Source organism: Microchirus variegatus (genome assembly GCF_963457635.1).
Source record: "Microchirus variegatus genome assembly, chromosome: 20".
NCBI lineage: Eukaryota > Metazoa > Chordata > Actinopteri > Pleuronectiformes > Soleidae > Microchirus > Microchirus variegatus.
In genome coordinates, this window is record NC_139821.1 from 17,285,028 (window position 1) to 17,307,739 (window position 22,712).

At 39.8% G+C, this 22,712-nt stretch overlaps 1 protein-coding gene across 2 annotated transcripts in view; it reads right to left on the reverse strand.

Annotated features, from left to right (window-relative positions):
• The window catches only part of slc41a2b (solute carrier family 41 member 2b), a 54,332-nt gene that overhangs the window by 18,890 nt on the left and 12,730 nt on the right, over positions 1 to 22,712 (reverse strand). For both annotated transcript variants that reach the window (XM_083906530.1, XM_083906531.1), the window contains exons 6-8: positions 17,375 to 17,521; positions 11,168 to 11,315; positions 3,392 to 3,471 (exon numbers count right to left, since the gene is read on the reverse strand). In XM_083906530.1, the coding sequence (XP_083762656.1) occupies positions 3,392 to 3,471; positions 11,168 to 11,315; positions 17,375 to 17,521 (375 nt within the window). The remainder of the gene's footprint in view (positions 1 to 3,391; positions 3,472 to 11,167; positions 11,316 to 17,374; positions 17,522 to 22,712) is intronic.

The following is a 22,712-nucleotide window of genomic DNA, read 5'->3' on the forward strand; positions in this document are numbered from 1 at the left end:
AGATGGACTGTGGCCTCAACCAGTCTCATTAGGTAACCTGTTTCTTTTTATGAGCCTTTTTAAGTTATGCTAGTTTATTCAGCGACTGATGACTGAGCACACCTTTATCAGATTTCATTCTCGCATACTTTCACAGCTGGAAGCTACACCTTTCAAGACAAATAGGACCCCATCTTACACCTGACACAAAGTGGTGCAAACAACAGCATACGTGTCATTGCTAGTTTTCGCCCAGCACCCACTGTCGTGTATGTAGGTAGTATAAGCACTTGTGCTTATCAGTGCACCTGTGCTTATGTTGTTCTTCAAATGAATGTTAGTCTATTGTTATCTTGAGGCAGCAGAAAGCTACTGTGCCCTTGACCGACACAAACCTGATCTAAAGTTAATGGCGCAGTAATTTCATGCTTATTTAAAGGTGAAGTTAGTAGTTTATAGTGCCATCTAGAGGAGAGGCTGAAATTTACAAAATCTGCTCACCCCCTCCCTTCCCTGAGCGCTACGGTATCCGCAGCTGGTCAAATGTCGTCCTCGTCGTCTTTCTCCGTGCCAGCAGATGAGGTTCGTGAGGCGAGGGAGAGGGCGAGCTACCGCTGCCGTAGCAGACGAAGCGGAGAGAGTGGAGGCGGGACTTCCGCTACAAGTAAAGAGACGCTTGATTTGTTCTCTCGCGTTTGTCCTTACAGGCTCCGGTAGAAACATGGCGTCTCGCTGCTAACAGTGGCAATGCAACCGCGGCCCGCGACCATGTTATTTTACATGACTTTTTGAAACACTACGAAAATGAAACAAAAACTATTATACAGCGACTAAACAATGCAGGAGCACATAATATGTATAAAAAAAGTGGATTTTGGGTTATATAAACCCATAAATACTACACAGTGTCCCTTTAAGGGGCAATATATATGCTGCAACATTCAAGGGTTCACAGTCCACATACACTGTGCTGGTGTCACATCAATTAAATGCTTTTTGAATGTCGGTGCATTTCTTTATCCTGTGCAGTCTAGAAAGTGAGTCAGTAGATGGTTGAAACAGAGCCGTTATGAAATTCCCTATGACCCCTTACATGACAGTGCCCCAAAGGGTATCTTTAGAGGAAATTATGTTCAGTGCTGTATAGAAAATGCCATATCTCTGTGATAGAAAGTGATGCTGTGCTGTAAAGGATGCCCCTGCACATTTATACAGAGGTGTGTGAGAATGTGGGGAATTATATACTAGTGACGCCTGCCAGACCGGTGTACAGTAGGTGTCCTTTTAATTTTTGCCTGTGCCCTTACAAATGTCTGTGCAGTGTGCACCCACTGTTGAGACACTAAATACCAACACTATGCACTTTTCGCCTACCAGCCTCTATTGTGTTTCATCTATCTTGTAGAGACTCTTTCTATTTGATATTGTGGGGTCAAAGACTGCATTAGAAATCAGAGAGGAAAATAGCAGGCGCACAATCACAGTTTTACCAGTGGTGCAGTACTGTTATTTTTAGTTACATTTCAAAGATAGTAGAATGCAGCTCAGCTACAGAGGCAGGTGCACAACTGCTTAAGGCAAAAGATGTAATTTTAATTAGTTTAATTTTACTGTAGGGGTCCATTCCAGGGAAAATGAGAACCACCATTTTCTTGCGTAGAAATGAGATCATGATTTTCAGGCTTTTTGCCAGTTTAATTATATTTTTGACTCAGGCGAGCAATAAGTGGCTAATGGTTGAATTCCTAACTCCAGATCTGACATATAATAAATATATATGATTAATCATTAATTGTTTCAAAAAGATGTTACAATACAATATGATAATATATAAATGAAATAATATAAAAAATAGACAGAAGAGCTTGTAGTACCTAGAAGTGCATCATTCTCATTTTGGTATATTATGGATCACATTAAAGAAAAAATCAAATTTCTGTCAAAAATAATATTTGGGGCATTTTTACTGGTTTCAAATGTCCAGATGTATTATTTTTTATACATTATTTAATTAATCTAGGGCGGTAACTAAATTATTTTCCATAATCTACAGTATTATTCTGTTTTCTCGATAAATCATCGGGTAGTTTGGTCCAAAAAATATCAGAAAACTTGTTGTTCTCAAAGGATTCAATGATTTCTTTGTTATATGGAGCAAAGAACGTAAAAAAAATATTCACATTTAACAAGATAACAAAAAACATAAGGTTTTTTTTAATTGTAAAAAAAAAACAAAAAAAAAAACTTGATCAATCGATTATCAAAATAGTTGAAGCCCTCACAACAACATTCAAAATGTAACAGCTCACACCTGCAGCTGTTGCGATCTTTCCACTTCAACAGACAGATGACTAAATAAATATGCTTTAGCTGACACATTGGTACAGTTGCTCCTAAGTGCTTAAGAGTAAATTTCTATAATGTTCAGTAATTGAATACATTAACCATTAATGAGCAGGTCTACCTCAGTCCTTGACTACCCCTTTAACACCCTTGTGTAACATCTTAACAGATTTTAAGTTTAACCAACTGTATCAGTTGATTATTGTGGGGCTGTCACTGGTTGAAGGAGAAATTAAGCACCCGTTTTGATGCAGCTTGATGTCTCTCATTAAAATCATAGTCATTTGGAAATGAGATTGTCCGTAGGGTTGACATAAGATCAAATTAATCATGTAGCTCTACTTTATTTTAGGCTTCATCCAAAACCCCTGCAAGAGTAATTAAGACAGAAATAACTTGTTTTATACTTATAATAATTTCCAACTCAGAAACGGAGCCTGTAGCACCTTTTCTATAGACTCAGGTACTAAGACTGGGTGGTTTTTGCAAAGCACCATAAACTTCAGTTTGCTGACAGCCCGTCTATTAGTGAGATGAAGTGACGTATTCTTAAAATACACCCTCTGCAACAACGCTGTTCACCTCTATAGATTAATATACTAGACCCATGGTTCTCCATGGAAATTACACAGGGGGCATTATAAGGAATCCGATATATTCAGCCTGACAAGTTTTGAATCCAGCACCGGTCCTCATCATTTTTATGGTATGTTAGTCTGCCAACATGGCAGTTCATAGAAACAAGTCATGTGATGTCTGGAGGTATAAACACAGATTCAAGTGGAGAGTTGAGCTTCTTCAGTAGAGTGCTCAGACCAAAAAGTGGATTTTTATTTGATCTGGCAGCAGTGTTGTCAATGATGACGATGATGAAATCTTTTAGTTTACGTCACTTTTTGTATGGTGTATCTCTTATCTTAATCCCATAGGATTTAGGAAGGAATTATATTAATAGCTTTGATGCAGTCTTCGACCAGAGTCCCCTCTCCTTGTCTGTTTGTGGCCCAGGGGGAAAAAAATGCAAATCAAACAGAAACACTACTGAGTATTAATTCTCAAAGTCACTCACCATTGATAACTGGGGTGTATACCACAATGCCGGCCATATCTGGGTGAGACACTGTTTTGTCCAGGATGAGTCCTCCAATACTGCAAAGCACAACATAATTAGACCATTAACTGATGATATGGTGGTGGTGGTGGGCAATGCATGCACAGAGACACAACACTGTCTCATCTAAATGTTGTCCACCTAGAGAGGAGGATAAGCGTATTAAACATTTTGAGAAGCTAAACTGAGAAGAGACAGGTATTAGGACTTTATCAATATTGTAGTGTTACTGCTTATTGATGCAGATGACTAAAAATACTAAAAATGATAGTCACGAGGTGTGGTAGAGCTGTCTCTTTTGTAGACTCCCCAGTATTGATGGCCATTAATTTCTTTTAATGAACCTGGTGACAGTCCTGTGACACGAAGTAACACAAAGTAGGATTTGCTGTTGGTAAAAGGTAGCATGCGTTACAACAGTCATAATATGTTGTGGTAAAATGTGCATTTGTTGACAAGCCAACATTACCAGGTGAACTCCGAAGCAGGATTTCTAATACCCAGTATAAACAATGTATAGTGGCCTGTATTATAGCAGTTTATACTAATATGATTGCATTGCTTTATATTTAAAGATTTTTCAAAACTAACCCTGAAATGATAATTTAGTTTGTGTATTTCACCCCAAGGTCATGACGTATTTAGTAAAGTAGAATGTTGTAGTTCTTTTTGCAGCATGGACCCAAAACCAGAAGTCCCATGGTGTCAATACAGGTGATTTTGGCTTTGACAGTTAGGATTTATGAGTTGACGGTCCATCGAAATAATCTTGAAAACATTATTTGAAGGTAGAAATCCTATTGTGTAATTTAAACTGACTGCTGTGGCTGTAATTATTTAGCGCTTATATTTTCTTCTTATGAGTCATTGCACGAGAAAACCAGGCAAAACCAGGCAGAGGTGGGAAGATGGGGGTCGGCCAAATCGGCCCATACTTTGTATGTGAGATAGGTATGTGGAACTATGAACAGCCATATAATTAAAACCCTCCAGCTATTTTTCGTTATGGAGATCTGGGACCCCCCTCCAAGACCCTCCGACATCAGGTAATTTATGGCTGAAAATTACTTAAGTTTCGATGGCTACTGTTAGAATTCTGATAAAGATATGGATATAAGTTTTATATTTCCACATAGCATAGGTTACATTGTTTTACAGACCAAAAGTTGAAGAGGAAGCGTTGAAGTAAGAGGGTGTGCTAGGGGGTTACCGGAACCAATGAAAGCAGAATTTTCCTCCCTATGAATTTTAGTCATTTTCAAGGCGCATTATCTGCCCTGGGCAGTGGCTTTGGAGAATGGTTTTACTGTTGCTGGAGAGAGGAACATCTACTGATTCAAAAACAAGTGTCGTAAATTTGGGCCACACATAACACGGGCCGTGACTGGGGGGTCTTTATGGGGATTTTTGGGGGTTTGGACTATAGTAAATCTAGTAATGACGTCTCGCTACAGGGTAAGTTAGGCCCAGTTTTTTTGTGCTGATGTGTGAAAATTACTAAACAATTGACGAAGAAGCTTTAATGAATTAGGAATGTTGATTTGGGCTCTACATGGGGGATATGGGGATACCTGTAAATGATTTAGGCTAATTTTACACATTTTATTGATATTCTCTTAGCTGCAGACAGCTATAAAGTTCCCTGCTAAATTATTGTGTACATTTACTTTGAGGTAGATGATAAAAAGGCTCTGCATGGGGGTTACCAGGACTCCACAAATGGAGCTTCCGTTTAATACACATGCCACATGGAAGCAGAGGTAATTTGTACATAATGGCATTTCACTCGGAAACAAGGTAACATAAATGGTAAAGAACAATAGGCAATCATGTTCGAAATACGGGGACTTGTACTTTTCTTGAGCAGTACAGATATACTAGTTATAGGCATTTACTATAGTATACAGATGGTGTTCATTTATCACCATACTTTGAATCACCAGTGACTGGAGCGCGACTCGTCTTAGTTTCTCAGTGTGTAGCCAGAAACCACAAAAATGTTGGGAAACTACACTCAAATTCAAAATACAGAGGTCTTTTAGGTTTCGTTTTCTGAAGTAACTGGCAACCCGTGGTTGCTCGGCAGCTGAGACTCTACTGACTGTAATGATTGGTAGGTGGCGTCGCATGCCAAAACATGATTTCAAAACATAAACATGATTTGCATTTTGCAAAATATTTTTTTTAATGCAAATATTTTGGCTGTACTGTTGCTGTTGGTGAGTTCAGTTTGTTATATGAACATTATTCCTGAGTCTCTGTGACATATTAGGAGGATTTTATGGACAGTTGCTTTAGATTTATTACATAATGCACTTTTAATGGGAAAAAAAATTGTATAGGTGACCCCAAACTTTTGAACGGTAGTGCAATTTGCAATAAATAAGACTGGCTACAAGCTCCAAACTCCCGAGGCCTGCAATGTCTGACCCAAAGCCTGTTGGAGGATATCTTTGGGGTATTGGTAAATCTACATGTAAGATATGCATTTGTTAAGGGGCATTATGATGTCAACCAGTGACAAATATATCCAAAACCTTCATCCGACTTAAGCCAAACACATATTTTGTTGTTTGACACATTCTTTAGAGTTAACTGGTTTTAATAATTATAGCTATGTTCAAAAACTCCTAAAGAAACCACATGGAAGCAAAGACAGCTAGTCAGATTCTTATCTTTAACCAAAAAACAACAATGCATCACCCAGCCCCAGACAGGGGGAGTACGGCAGGGCTTACATTACACTCTGAACTACTTCTTGCCAATCATCAAACTTTCTCTGCACGCCTTGTTAATAATTCATTCCTGCCAAAGCATTAGACTTGCTCCAAGAAGGCACAAATAACTGGTTACAATTACTTCGTACAGTATTTGAAAAAATTAGATATCACAAAACTAATGTACAATGAAATACATAACAAAGATGGGCATGCTACGCAACACGCCATCAGCACATCGCAGTTTGTTAGCAGCATACCTGTACTGATCCTATTTGACTAGCGTATTTCTTGTCCTGATAACCTCCATGCATAACCTTTTTAGTAGGTTCCACATATTTAATGTTGAAAGTGATTCATGTAAGGAATGTAACAGAGTAACAATAAAATGTGTAAAACCAGTTTAATTCATTTTAAGTATCCTTATATCCCACATGTAGAGCCCAAATAAATACTAATAATTAATTAGACTTTTTAAAACAATTGTTTAATGATTTTCACACATTGTCACAAAAAACTGGGCCTAACATACCCTGTAGCGAGACGTCATTACTAGATTTACTATAGTCCAAACCCCCAAAAATCCCCATAAAGACCCCCCAGTCACGGCCCTCGTTATGTGTGGCCCAAATTTACGACGCTTGTTTTTGAATCAGTAGATGTTCCTCTCTCCAGCAACAGTAAAACCATTCTCCAAAGCCACTGCCCAGGGCAGATAATGCGCCTTGAAAATGACTAAAATTCATAGGGATGAAAATTCTGCTTTCATTGGTTCCGGTAACCCCCTAGCACACCCTCTTAACTTCAACGCTTCCTCTTCAACTTTTGCTCTGTAAAACAATGAAACCTATGCTATGTGGAAATATAAAACTTATATCCATATCTTTATCAGAATTCTAACAGTAGCCATCGAAACTTAAGTAATTTTCAGCCGTAAATAACCTGATTTCGGAGGGTCTCGGAGGGGGGTCCCAGATCTCCATAACGAAAAATAGCTGGTTATATGGCTGTTCATAGTTCCACATACCTATCTCACATACAAAGTATGGGCCGATTTGGCCGACCCCCATCTTCCCACCTCTGCCTGGTTTTCTCGTGCAATGACTCTTAAGCTACACATTCAGACTCAGCCTTCTATCAGTGTCAACACCACCCACCATGGCGGCTGTAAAAAAAACGAAAAGAAAAAAACAGTAGGGCGATGGCACAATACCACTTCGTGTCTGATACCAATATCACAAACAGACAATCAGCAAGGTCAATGGTTAGGATCTCAGTTCAAACAAAGGGCCTTCCCATGTGCAAAATTGGTGATAAGGTTAACTGGACTTTAACTTTGACCGTAGATGTGAATGTGAGAGTGAATGGATGTTCATCTCCGTTTGTCGGCCCTGTGATGAACTAGTGACCTTCCCAGGGTGTGACCCCACCTTTTACCCCATGTCACCTTGGTTCCTGCTACCCTGGAAACCTCATAAGGAGGATAAATAAATAGAAAATTGATGGATGGCTAAAAGATAAGCAGAGCTCCCACACCTTTTCCACCACTTTTCAAGACCTTTCCAAACTCAAGGACTTTAATGTGCTGGCACAGCTTAAGATGGCATGGGAACTTGTAAGAGCCGCTTACAACTAGATTACATACTCTGCATCTAGCCAAGCGATTGTCCTTGGGCAAGCCAGTCTTTGTAATATACTTTGGTGAGCCAGAGATATTGGAATTAGCATTTCCCGGGGATCACATAATTGGCAGAGAGAGCGATAATGTCCATACAACACCACTAGCATTAACGAATCAACGTTTGTTCTGCATAGACCTCGTCTACGCTCATCAAGCAATGGAGGGCACATGAAACAGTAGGTGGTGTCTTAACAAAGGGGGACACATTGCAGGCAGGAGACATTTGCTTTAATCTCAACTTAACTTCTTTCTTGCACTTTCAAAGACCTGAGTCTATTTAGGGTTTTCAGCTTTCAAAACTTTCAAGGATTTCAAGAACCCATGGGAACCCTGAATAAGGAATAGCCTATGAGATGCATTCAAGAACTCTCATATAATCATTTTAGACCTTTTAAACTATGACACTGTTATATGTAAAACATTTGTGCTGAAGTATTTCTATGTAGGTATATTTGGTGCAAAAGTCACGAGCACATATAACTGCAGATTTCACATGCACACACTAAAGTCACAAACCATGTAACCATAAAGTTGAAGTTGTACATATTTTTTTTATACCTTGTTAACACAAATCTTGTTTACAGGTACACAGATCCTTGTTTCAGGTACACAAATCCTTGTTAAAGGTACACAAATCCTATCCTGTGCATCACAAATTCCAGCAGTCATGCACTAGACACTTTTGCTCCAACAGTTGCGGTGCAGTTGGTGCAAAACACATTCACACACCTGTGTTTCATAATCTGAGAACATGCACAATATTTGTGCATTTGTAAACCATAAAGTTGAAGTTGTAAATATTTTTTTATACCTTGTTAACACGAAATAGGGCTACAGGTTCACAGATCCTTGTTACAGGTACAAAACTACACAACTACAAGTCAATTGATACAAGTGCTCGAATCTGCTTCTACGAGTTGTTTTCCAGACAGATACTTTTTCTCCTCGCTAGGTGGTATAAGTGGTGCAAAAGGATTAATAACTTGTGCACGCCGAGTGAATCGATCGATAAGAAAACAAGGCTTAGAGTGGGTAGGGCCTCAGGAAGCTCTCTGCATTAAAAGTGTCAAATATACAAGAAAATAAAGTTGCAGATTTATGAGATTAAAAGTACATTTCCAATTTATTAAATATATAGACTCACACGCAGTTCAGTCTGCGTGCTGCCGGCTGCCTCACTGGAGGAGCATCCAGCTGCAGCCCCCGAGACCAACGCCCTGGCGTGACAATAGTGGTTTCACAGACAGGATTTTTTTTCCTAAAAACTGTGTATACACACCGAAACGACAAGAGTGGTTTGACGGAAGTGATAAAAAAAAAAAAAAAAAAACAAGAACGAAGGAAGAATATAAAAGTAAGTTAGCCTGTCCATGTACTTAATATATAATAATAATACCACAAGCATCTCAACGCGGAGCTCCACGTTTATACTTTTTTCAACTTTTTACACATTAAACACACTATTTAGATTAATATTAACTGTTAACATTAGTTTAACTTTACTATTGTCTTAATTTTCATAAATTTCCCTGCCCCAAACCCTGGAGCTCCACAGCAGGGACAACGACCACCACCTACCCGCCTTCCTGGAGCCCCAGAGCGGATACAACAAGCACCACATACACACCCCCTGGAGCTCCACTGTTACACTTTTTTCACCTTTTTACACGTTTCCACACTATTAACTAATCAAACCTTGTCAGATATCAAGGGTTCATTCCTCTACTACTACTCACTTACTGTTGTAAGTTTATTTGTAAAACTAACTAAAGAAAATAAAGTTAAAAAAATAAAATCACGCCAGTGTGTTGTTGTCACTACTGTTGTCGCTAAGACATGGCACCCTCCTCCGCCTCTCCCCAGAGATAGGTGCACAATCACGGCTTTGCCTGGGCGAAGAAAAAAAGTAAATGAATCAGTTAAACACTGTTGATTTCTTCCCATGGAGCCGATATTAAAACTATTCTGGTTTAGTAAATGTCTGTCAGTCAGCTGGTGAAGGCAGGTTATCCAGTCGCTGTCACCCACAAAGACCATCTCCCCCAGCGCAGCGAGGCAGACGGGAGCAGCCGGCAGCACACAGACTGAACTGATAGAGATACGGTTCATATGTACAAAACAGAGGGAGAAATGGTGGGCGTGAGTCTATATATTTAATAAAATGGAAATGTACTTTTAATCTCATAAATCTGCGACTTTATTTTCTCGTATATTTGATGTTGTGAATCTGCGACTCCGAGCTGTCACTCAAAAATCAGCAGAGAGCTTCCTGAGGCCCACCCACTCTAAGCCTTGTTTTCTTATCGATCGATCGTTTCGCTCGGCGTGCACAAGTTACAAATCCTTTTGCACCACTTATACCACCTCGCGAGGAGAAAAAGTATCTGTCTGGAAAACAACAGCTGAAACTCGTAGAAGCAGATTCGAGCACTTGTATCAATTGACTTGTAGTTGTGTAGTTGTGTACCTGTAACAAGGATTTGTGAACCTGTAGTCCTATTTCATGTTAACAAGGTATAAAAAATTTTTTACAACTTCAACTTTACGGTTTACAAATGCACAATATTGTGCATGTTCTCAGATTATGAAACACAGGTGTGTGAATGTGTTTTGTACCAACTGCACCGCAACTATTGGAGCAAAAGTGTCAAGTGCATGACTGCTGGAATTTGTGATGCACAGGATAGGATTTGTGTACCTGTAACAAGGATGTGTGTACCTGTAACAAGGATTTGTGTCAACAAGGTATAAAAAAAATATGTACAACTTCAACTTTACGGTTACACATTTGTGACTTTAGTGTGCGCATGTGAAATCTGGAGTTACATGTGCTTGTGACTTTTGCACCAAATATACCTTCATATATTTCAAGCTACTTCAAAGACATAATTCTCCAACTGTGTAACAAATATTCTTATCCCGTAAAGAAGAATTAAATAGCCCACAACATGACTGAAATGTTGTTGCTGGTTATTATTTACATTTTTATAGTCTGAAGCATGTGATATATATAGGAATTCTAGATTGCCCTATGTCAGCTGTGATAGGCACATCACCCCCCGCGACCCTCCAGTTGAAGATAAAGCAGTAGATAATGGATGGATGGATAGATGGATTGTATCAGATTTTACATCTGTATCTGTCCAACATCCAATCTGAGTGACAGAGAGGTAGCAAATCATACTAGATGTATTTGTGAGGCAGCCTCAAGGGAACTCTTGTGTGTGCGCAGGTGCGGCAAATTGTTGAGGAGATGAGTCACTAAGCAGACACAAGATAAGGTTTTCCTTTCAAGACTGTACAGACATAGGCGCACACATTTCCATGCACACTCACCTGCTGATGACCATGGCAGTGATGACTGGTTCCCATCCAGAGTAGAGCAGGGTGCGGCTGGCTGGGTGCTTGGAGGAGATGATGATCCACAGTGGAGTCAGACACATGAAGAAGGCGCAAAGCAGGGACGACACATACGGGTAGGAGTCTGGAGAAGAGGAAGAGTGATTTTTATTTTTCTAGCTCTGTCCTGCAAAATTAGCAAGCTTGAACCTCGGACAAAAATAAAAAGTGACTAGCATGTTCCTGTTGACAGTGGCAGGGCTGTCTTGTGGTGTTTTTTCACCCGTTTGTCACCTGTGCATATGACTTGCGATGTGACAAATGCACCAGAAAAAAAAAAAATCAGTTCTACACTACTATCTTTTACTTGATTCCTTCATTGTAACTCAATGACTACAGTGAGTAAGTGAATGATTTTAGAGGAAAGGGAAAAAAATACAATATACTCTTTTTATAAGATGTGTTAAGTAATTTTTTTAAATATAATTTTTCGATAGGGGCTTTCACAAATTTATCCAATATAATAAATGTTATCAATTATTGATTATCAATGCAACAGTCTTTACTACGTGTATACATATCTGAAATCTAAAAACATATTCTTGTCTCATATCACAATATAGATATATTAGCCATATATTGTCCGGATAAAAAAGCTAATTGCTAATGGTTATGCTAACATCTGGAGTATGATTGGGCATCTTAGTGTTGTAAATTAGTGTGTCTATATATGTACATTTCATCCCACCCCTAACATTCATCATGCAGGACCTATATATGGGAAAACATATTTGCTTTCACTCATGAGTTCAGTTTTTATAGAGGTGAGAAAACACCCATATATTGTCCCATATATTTGAATGGAAGTAAAGTTGAGCAGTGAGAGCAACACAGTGAGGGTTTGTCTGACTTTCTCTCTGCCATCATTCATCTTTGTTGAAACTACAGTGTAACAGAACACAACTATTCTGAAGGAGTAATTAGGGGAAAAGAACCTGCTTCAGCTCAGCCCAGATGTTTCCAGCAGAATCCTATTCCAGGCACTAAATAACTGTCATTAGGACACAGTGCCAGATTTATTATCTCATAGCTGGAGAGCAGATGAGTTCAGTTATAATGGGCTTGCAGGCAGACTTTCAGTCCTACAATAAAAAGTGGAGTTGGGTATACCAAGGACCCACATTTGGAAGAAGGACCTTGTGTCACAGCAGCCTTCCTTTGCTCCAGAGGGAACCTGACACCACTTCAGTTGTTACACAGGGAAACGCCAAGCTACCATTAAGGTAATCTGCAGGTTAAACTGATTATGTGAACCTCTGACTGACTGCCTTTCACTATTCCTCTTAATTAAAATAATGACGGAACAAGTATAGTGCAGCTGCCAAATGTCTCCTTGAGCTGAAAAAAGATAAGATACTTATGCATTGGGGCAGCTATATAAGCACTTAGCACGCAACTAATATGGGATTTCACGAACTTAAGGTACCGAAAAAACAAAATGACTAGGGCTGTAACAATTAGTCGACATAATTACTATTGACACCTCAATAATTTGTTTACTTATAATACCACATCTTAGGAACGGAAGGAAGATCCTCACGCCATTGGATGTTATCCTGCATAGAGGCCTTTTCATTATTTTTATTTTTAAATAATGACATTAACTAAAAACAGGGCATATTTAACATATTAGCATATATCCTTCATCCCAGCCTTTTTGACTCTGCTGCTCTGGAAGAGTGATGATGCACTATGATGCAGTAAATAAAAAATACAATACAACAATGGGATTTTACCTTGTGACTCAAATTGTTCAAGTGCACTAGTGTTCCTAGTGTCTCTGTATTTGAGTCCAGACCAGAATTATCAGTTTCAACAGCCAAACAACCACCATTTCAATTCATGTCTTCCCCTGAATTAAACTTTCAGTTTTTTATTGGTGTTTGTATCCCTGTTTTGATCTTTTGTTGCTGAGGCACACTGCCAACATCCTGTTGGTTAAACACACTCTATAAATAAACTAATGCTGGACTGGTCTTGGCTCCTGCAGCTGCAGCATCTAGCTGGTGTCCCATCTAAACTCGGGTGGCCTAACTTCGCAGCTGCATACATAATCGTAATGTAATTGAAATTTGGACCTGACCTGTTCCTGTTCCTGGCAGCATGTCAAGCACAAAAGAACCACTGTCCTGACTCGGAAAACTGGAGTGTGTTTAGTATATTAAGCAGTAGACAGTACTTCAGTGTTCTTTTTGAATATTCATGTTGCACAATTAGCTCTGACAGCAGTAGCTGGTGTGAGACACTTTCCAGGGGAAACAGCTTCCAGTATGGATGGACTAATTCATACACTGTGTTGTGACACGAGTTATGTGGCAGGAGGAAAAGAGAGTATCTGTTCAGCAGCTAGACAGCAGAGGAAACAAAGTGAGGCAGGAGAGACCTCTGCTGGCCAATTTTGGAAAGTGGATCATCATACAGCACCAAAAGAATAGAATTAAGCAACTTCAGGAGCTGGATCAAAGTAGGGCTGGGCAAAATATCGATATTATATCTATATCGTGAAACAAGATATGGTCTTAGATTTTGGATATTGTGATACGTCTGTTGCATTGCATATTTTAAAAAGTCACTTGAAAACACATCTTTAATTCTGACAAAATAAAAGCCTCAAAACAAGCATATAAACAAGATGGCTGACCCGGCCATTGTAACAGCAAAAATATAACTTTTCAGCAGTGGCGGCCCGCCCCACCAAGCTCACATAAAGAAGAAGAGGGATGAAGGAATCATCTAAAATCATTTCTAAAAACAAGGACAAATATTAAAGGAGCTACACATTTTACAGTCTGTGACTAGTGTGAGTAATCTGCATTCAAGTGTACTTTAAAAACATTCCCTTGCTGAGTGCCAGTAACGTGACATATTTCCGGTTCCTTTCGGGCACACAGCTGTTAACCATAGACTCTCTCGCTATAGTGACAATGCACAAAGCTAATTTTACTGTGAAAGTGGCTAATGCACAATTACAACACTTCAAAAACCTGAACTATCGCTGTAAAAGTGAAGCATTTGTGAGAGTGCTAAGTAACTGAGTGTGGATGGTGAGGAGACAGCTCCAGTGACCAGGCAACTAAACATTTGTGTTGACCTTGTGGTGTAAAAAACAACAACCTTCTTGATTAGCAATAGCTTTGGCAGTGGTTCGCTAAAGTCAATCATGCACCAGACAGAACCAGTCAGCAGATTTTCATTTCAGGGCACTGACTACACCTTGTCAGAGAGACGTACAAGAGTGGAAAGATTAAGAATAATAGGCAGGGTTATAATGAAAACCTGCAAACTGTTAATTAGGGATGCAACGGTAAGTTTTTCCCACGGTTCGGTATGCATCAGGGTTTTTGGGCCAAGGTAACGGTACAGTTTCAATATCTTAATATAAAACTACTCAGACTAGCAAAGACAATACTGCATTGTAAAAAAAGTACAGATATAATAAAACTACAAACTTTATTTAAACAATAGTGCACTATTATACTACTGCTCCAAGTGAAAGAGAAGAGCGACGGCGGCGTAAATGAGAGGCTTGCTCGGAGTCGCGTAGCACCCGGGGTGAAGAAGAGGTTTATTAAGGCCTGAAGCGGCTGGAAAAAATGTCTCTAAAACCTGAGGTTCAATGCCTACTAAATGACTGATTTCTCAGCCTCTGTAGCAGATAGTAACAAAATTCAAAAAGTATTTGAGAGCTAACACCTGTGGCTTTCCTGTGAAATTTAGTTTATTTAGATACAAAAATGTAAAATTAAAGTGAATAACTATTTACAATTAAAAACAGTAAGAAAATAAAGTAATGTCAACTTGTGTCAGTGCCTTGATTTAGTCCTGATGGAGTGTGAAGAACAAGAACAGCATGTAATGACTGCAACAGTCTGCTTCACATGTGACGGTGATAGTGCTTACAGCGGTGTGGCATCTGCAGGTAAATCCACTGTCACCCCTGGTGCGCGGTTGTAAACACTCCTTCGATTACGGTGGTATTTATTGTCATTATCGCCAACCTCCTCCTCTTCAAACATAATTATGTCTTAACCATAAATCCCGGTCGATTTGTTCAGCGCGTTCAAAGTTATCGGTGATGACTTCAACGACGACGAAACTCCTCAAAATGACTGCCTTCAGAAATCTCTCCGCTGTCAAAGTCCTCCATGTTCGCGCGCGAAGTAATTTCAAAACAATGTCGCGAGGAACCCTTATACCCCCCGAAAATTGACGTATCCGCTTTACCGGCGTCTATGGTAGAATAAAACGCGCAGCCGCTCTCCCGGCGTCAATGGTAGAAGTGCGGCAATGCTTTCCCGGCGTCAATGGGTTAACCGGAGTGAAGAAGCCGTTTTTACCGGAGCGAATGTCAGCCGAATATCATGTACTGCTACATGCAAGCACATTCCTATCAACTGTATTATTATACTGTTGAAATGGTTATAATAAACTTGAACTTGAGAACTTCAAATTGCCTGTTAACGCACCTACAGTTGAACTGGTGTGGTCTGCTTATTAACAAAAAGAGCAGCACTACAAATAACCAGTGTACCGTTTACTGTGTATGTGTAACTCTGTTTGGTTTAGTTTCGGTGCGTCAGTACTGCAGCCTCCAAAACTGAGGGAACAGTTCAAAACAGAACTTGACAGTCGAGTTATGATGCTAACGTAGATAGCCAAGCTGAACTTACCTGTCTAGGAGAAGAGCAGCCTATTCCGCATCCGTTTTGAAATTCCTCTCAGCTAAAAACTCTCTCCACCGTTCAAAAGCATGCCCTATATAGACCCTCGCTTTGCCGCAAACTTTATCTTGGCGTTTTTGACATTCATACCAAGGTCTTTTAGGTTTCCTTTCGTTTAATTTCAATTGTAGCTACGTAACTGGCAACCCATGCCCATGCCCATGCTGCTCAACCACTGAGATTTTACTGACTGCTATGATTGGTAGACGGCAGTAGACGGCGCATCATGCCAAAACATAAACAAACTTTGTGGTGCGAAAAATATTTTTTTCAAATATTTTTGTTGTACTATTTTTGTTGGTGAGTTCAGTATGTTATATGAACATTATTCCTGGTCCTCTGTGACATATTAGGAGGATTTTATGGCCAGTTGCTTTAGATTTATTACATAATGCACCTTTAACATTACCCACCTGGTGTATGATGCAGTGAAGTATCGGACAGTCAACACTGCTCTGTCTGAGGAGTCCGGTTCGTCTTCCCTGCATTGATGGAGCGCCGTCGGTAACAACCGCAGAAAGTTTGTCAAAGCCGCCATGCTCACTTATTATTCTTATTATTCTTATTATTCTTATTATTATTGTTATATTAAGACGCCAGTTTTAACAACTCCTTGTGCACTTCAAATTAACTGTCAATCTGGTTCTGGCTCTGGTGAAAAGAGATCTCAGTTGTCTGGCAACGAGCATGCTGCATTTTTTTTCCATCTTACGGTGGACAGTGTCATTACAGTTGGGATATGGTGGTCAAATAAATTCACAACGTGAAACCAAAATGTATTGTTATTTGGAAATTGACTCGCGGGCCACTATGAGCAAGGACGCGGGGCGCCAGTTGCCCATCCCTGGCCGTGATGGTGACAACAGCAGTTCTCTTGAGTGGCTGTGTGTGTGTGCGTGTGTGTAGTGCGAAGGGCGGGGGGTGGGGGCACTACACAAATGAAGACGGCATCTCACCCAGTCAAGATCCTGCACATCCGACACACCCGTGCCAGCGGAAAGAGAGTTCTGCAATTTTTTTTTTACCGCTCAGTTGTCATAGAAAACACGTCATGCGTCAACGTCCCATGATTTAATGTGTTGTTTGCCATAACAAGCTAATCGAGCTAAAGGTGCTAGCGGTCTCCTTACTGCAGTTCGGGGGTCTGCCAGCTTGGTTGGTAACACGGCATACAGTGCAGATTATGGACTCCCCGCTACATTCACTCAGATCCTCTGCACTTCATCGCATCGTTTTTATTCGTCAACAATATTGTGTTATATATTTTATTATAGTTATCATCACATAACCACCATTTACGTTTTGTCTTTTCTGGTTTTCCTCACATGAAAAAGGTTCGTTGACGACGCTTTTTCGACATAATTTTCCAATGATGAAAGCAACACTACACAACAGTAAACAGTTTTGTGAAGAGTTCACTTACCCAGGCACTTGTAAAGGCCCTGACTTATCCAGGCCAGGATTGCCAAGGTTATGAGGTCACCAAAACTGGCAGCAATGGGTGTGGCTACGTTGTCTGGGTTGATGCCCGTCTTCTTTGATCCCACGATCACACCCACCATGATGATACCTGAATGAGAAACAAGAAACGGGGATGGTAAAGCACTTTATTAATGGCAGTTAATGGAGTTCCTACACATTTTACATTTCAAAATTCCATGTTTATCCAGACTAAATTTTCCAAACTTCTCAGAGGATTTCTCAGTCAATATTAAACATTTGAATACCAATTGTTGGATTCTTATTATATAAATAAATGGTTTTAAAATCCTTCACTCATTCTTCGACCCATGACACTGTCGCTGCTGACAATAGGTAGCTGGCTTGACGACACGTATGGAGAAAAAGGTAATAAATGAATCGCAGTCGCACGACGAACAGTAATCATATTAACCACCATTAACACCATTCTACAGCCAGCTTGATAAGTTCCATATCATCTACAGGTAGGCTATGTTTGCGTTACTAGCTTTTTGAATGAATGAATGAATCACTTTATTCCTCCCCCAGGGAGGGAAACACACATTTACAACAGCTAAGTTAAGGTGACAAGAGGTGCAGAAATGCGCAAGGGCATAATAAGTAAAAAAGAAATAAAACGTAAAGATAAGAGTAAAAATAAAATAAAATAAAATACAATATAGTAAAAAATTACACTCTCAATATAAGTAAAAAAGAAATAAAACGTAAAGATAAGAGTAAAAATAAAATAAACTAAAATACAATATGGTAAAGAATAACAATCTAATAAAGAGTAATATAGAAGTAATAAAGTAGAGATAAGAATAAAAATAAGATAAGAATGCACTTATCCAAAAATGTACACACAGTGTAGAAAAGGACTAAACCGAGATGTGCACTCAGTACAGAAGAAAAATCCTGAATACAAAAACTGAAATTTACAACCATAAGCAGAGGTAAGTAGGTAAGTGAAATGGACATTTAAAACGAGGAGTTATCCGAACAGCAGTGGGGATGAAGGACTTTCAGTAGAGCTCCGTCTTACACTGAGGGTGCCGGAGCCTGCCGCTGAAGGAGCTGTTGAGCCCCTCCACAGTCAGGTGCAGTGGTTGGAGTGTGTTATCCATGATGGAGGATAGTCTGGATAATGTCCTCCTCTGCCTGCTCCCCAGCAAACCACAGCGCAGTGGATGGCAGAGGCCACCACAGAGTCATCAAAAGTCCGGAGTAGAGGTCTGTGCACACACCGAAGGACCTCAGTCTCCTCAGGTGGTGGAGGCGACTTTGACCCTTCTTGTACAGGGCGTCGATGTGAGTGTTCCAGTTCAGTTCATTGTTGAGGTGAACACCCAGGTACTTGAAGCTGTCCACCAGCTCAATGTCCGAGCCCTGGATGCTCACCGGTGAGTGTGGTGGGGTCTTTTTCCGGATGTCGATCTCCCTTGTCTTTCAAGCACAGGAAGTTGCTCTCACACCAGTCCACAAAGTCCTTGATGATCGACCTGTACTCCAGCTTGTCCCCCCCAGACACACAGCCAAAAATGGCTTAGTCATCGTAGAACTTCTGGAGATGACAGCTGCTGGAGTTGTAGGTGTATTCCGAGGTGTAGAGGGAGAAGAGGAACGGTGACAGCACCGTCCCCTGGCACCCCGATGATGCAGATGGCCCTTTCAGACCTGACTGTGTGAAGAGTGGGGGGCAGAAGTTGATGCGGCACCGGACATTAGCTATATCATTGGATGTGGAAAAGGTGTTCCATAGGGAGGAGTGGTGGTTCATGTGGGATGTCCTGAGCAGGTTTGGATTAGGAGAGGACTTTATAAATTGGATAAAACTTAGTTATCATTCACCAGAGGCCTGTGTCTTGACCAATGGCATGCAGTCTTCTCCCTTCCCGCTCAGTAGAGGGACAAGACAGGGCTGACCGCTCTCCCCCATCCTTTTGGCCTTCACTTTAAAGCCACTAGCGGAACGCATTAGAAATAGTAAGGAAATACACGGTGTTACTTTAGGCAAGACCACTCACAAGATAGCATTATATGCTGATGAAGTTTTACTTTTATTTTCCAAGCCTGAGGTATCAGTCCCGGTTACTATGTCAATTATCAACTCATTTGGTTCCATATCTGGCTATAAAGTAAATTACACAAAATCTGAGGCCATGCCCCTGGGGAATTACGGTAGCACAAGCTCAGATATGAATTTCACGTTCAGATGGGCCACTTCAGGCTTTGTTTATCTTGGTATTTAAAATGTCACCTAATGTTGAGGACCTAAGGAGACTTAATTGTGTGCCTACAATCAGAGCGGCTAAGAATGACCTTGAGAGATGGCATGACCTTCCCCTCTCCTGGATGGGCAGAATCAGTCTGATAAAGATGAATATACTCCCCAGGTTGCTTTACCCTATGCAGATGTTACCATTATGGTAACCTTAAGGCCAAAGACAGTTATCTTAGATCTAGAAAGGGTCTTTTCACAATTTATTTGGCACTATAAAAGACCCATAATCAGAATTAAGGCTTTACAACTGCCAGTAGAACGAGGGGGTTTAGCCCTACCCAATCTGAGATATTATAACTGGGCCTGCCACACCCGAATAGTCTAGGACTGGCTCCAGTCTCATTTAAAATCTGAAGCAGGTATTGATGAATGGTTCTCCTCTCCCTACTCCCTACTGAGCAAACTCAAAAATTATGAAAAAAAGAAGCATTTTGGGGGAAGCGATTCATCCTTTGCATTGACGCCTGTGACTAGGAATGATGAGTTCGCCCCAAGAATTAATTAACAGTGTGTTTGATAGTTGGCAAGAAAAATAAGAAAGGCATCAGGCCTATTTGGGATGTATACCAGGGTAACACACTGATGTCCTTTCAACAGCTTCAACAAAAACACAACATTGCATCTGAACACTTTTGCAGGTATCTTCAACTCTGTAGTTTTATTCTGTCAAAGGTGAAAAATCTCCACACAGGCACTCCCTCTCTTGGTGATATAGGTACGTTTGTATTGAATCGAAAAGACACAAGACATTTTCTCTCTCATTCCTATTCACTGCTCTACTCCTTAGATCCATCAGATATAAGGATGGTGATACAAAAGTGGCAATTTATTGAAGATGACTGGCATGCAATAGTCTCTGCCAAAACCACATTTATTTGCAACCGATTGAGAGAAACCCAATATAAGATACTCCATAGATCCCACATAACACCATTCATTCTTAACAAGACGGATTTCCAGACTCAAAATGGCATGGCCACGGGAGCCATCTGAACCTTGGCGAATTTCGATGGCTCGCCGCACAACACAAAATGCGCTATAATACATTCACCGATCGGCATGAAACTTCCCAGGTCACACGAGAACTCCCTGAACATGTCTACAAACGCAAATTTGACCGAAAAGCGATGTCGGCCATCTTGGATGCATTCTTCTCTCGTGCAAAACTTTGAAATGTATCTCCTCCCACAGTTTTGAGAAAACCCCCACATATCTTATATCAGAATGTGCGTCTTGATCGGGAATAGCCGGCTGTGACTTCTAAGCGTTTCGAGTAACCATGGCGACACAAATCGCAAAAAACTACAAAAATTAAAAAAGTTATACACTTTTAACATACACACAAATGGGAAAATGAGAAAAACCAAGCCCTCTTTGGAGCCTCACAGTGTCATCATACTTTATGTAGAAACCTGATTGAAACTTTAAACGGGTCACAAGACTTGGGACTTTTCTCACCTAAGTCAAGGTTTCGATACATATCACGTTTTTTTTCACAATCGCAGTTTACGTTTTGTACTTTTTGGGGGCGTGCTGCTCTCACACTCTAAGAAAATTAATCACAAAAATCTCCAAACAAACTCCTCTCCTGCCCACAATTTCCAACTTAAACAAACATTTTTTTTCACATCAAACCGTTGCTATGGTTGTTGTCTATCCCTGTGTGTTTTTGTTATTTTCATATGACTTGCGTTTTTTCTTAAAATCACCTAATTGCGCAGAGAGTTTTGGTCAAAGCTCTCATAGACTCCCATGTTAAAAACTGTGATTTGGAATTCTAAACATTCAAGAGGAGGTTAATTTTAAAACTGTCATTACTCGGTTCAATTTACAACCATTTCACAAAATTTGACGTGGGCGCAGCCTTATAACGCTCACAAACCGAAAATTTTCGCTCTATCATATACCGTTCATGAAATATGACAAGTTTAAACCAAGTTTTTCTCAGTTTCTCTGAGGTTTTTGACAGTTAACGACAGGTCCTGCTCATCGCTGCTTGCAGCTTTAATTAAATTTGTTATTTCCAATCTCTAGATCTCCCCTTCTCTGCTTTTGCTTTGATCTACTTGTCTATCTACGGGTATATATAGTTTTGTTGTACTGTTGGTTGTATTTGATTTATTAAGTTATTTTAAAATAAATGTTATTGTTTTTGTTTTTATTTTATTTACTTATTTATTTTTCTTAACATTTTCCACCATGTTTTTTCTTGTGTACTCGTATAATTGATATTGTCATTTCCACTATACATGGATGAGAAGGCACAGTATGTGTATAGGGTGACTGATGCGACAGTAGGGGGTGGCGGTGGGACTCTTTCTTTCTTTATTTTGATATTAATTTAAAAAAAAATTTTTTAAGATTTATATGCATGTATGTGTTTGTATGTATGTATATATATATATATATATGTGTATGTATATATTTTATTTTATTTATTTATCTATTTTTTTGGTGTAAGGACAGTCATGAGCTACCTGAAATTACTTTGGTTTGGATGGTGGTTTATTTTCCTTCCTGTTTTGATATTTTTGTGAATATCAGGGGTGTGATAGGCAAAGGACCAAAAAAAGGAAAATATATACGGTACACCTACCATGACGCGTCGGCATTGTATTGTTTCAAAAATGTAAATAAAGTGCAGTAGCCTACATGGAAAATTAAAATGCATTAACAGAAATGCTTTTTCATTTACAAAATGTAACTGCATTTTTTTGACTCATAAATAAAATTAATAATCAATATTACAAACTGCATTTTAATTTTCAACTTCTAGACTGCTTATTCTGTGCCTTAATTAAAAGACAAAGCAAACAGAGAAATGCTTTTTAGTTTTCATGTTCGCCGCAAAAAGTGTTTCATAATTCAAATGAGTTCGCAATACGGATGGGCGCAGGATAGTGACGTCACTGGCCACTCCCTTTCTTCTGGCTCTGCTACACACAGCCACACAAATGAGTGGAGGACCATCGCGGACCAGACTTCTCTGTTAAATATTGACATGTCAGACCTGATT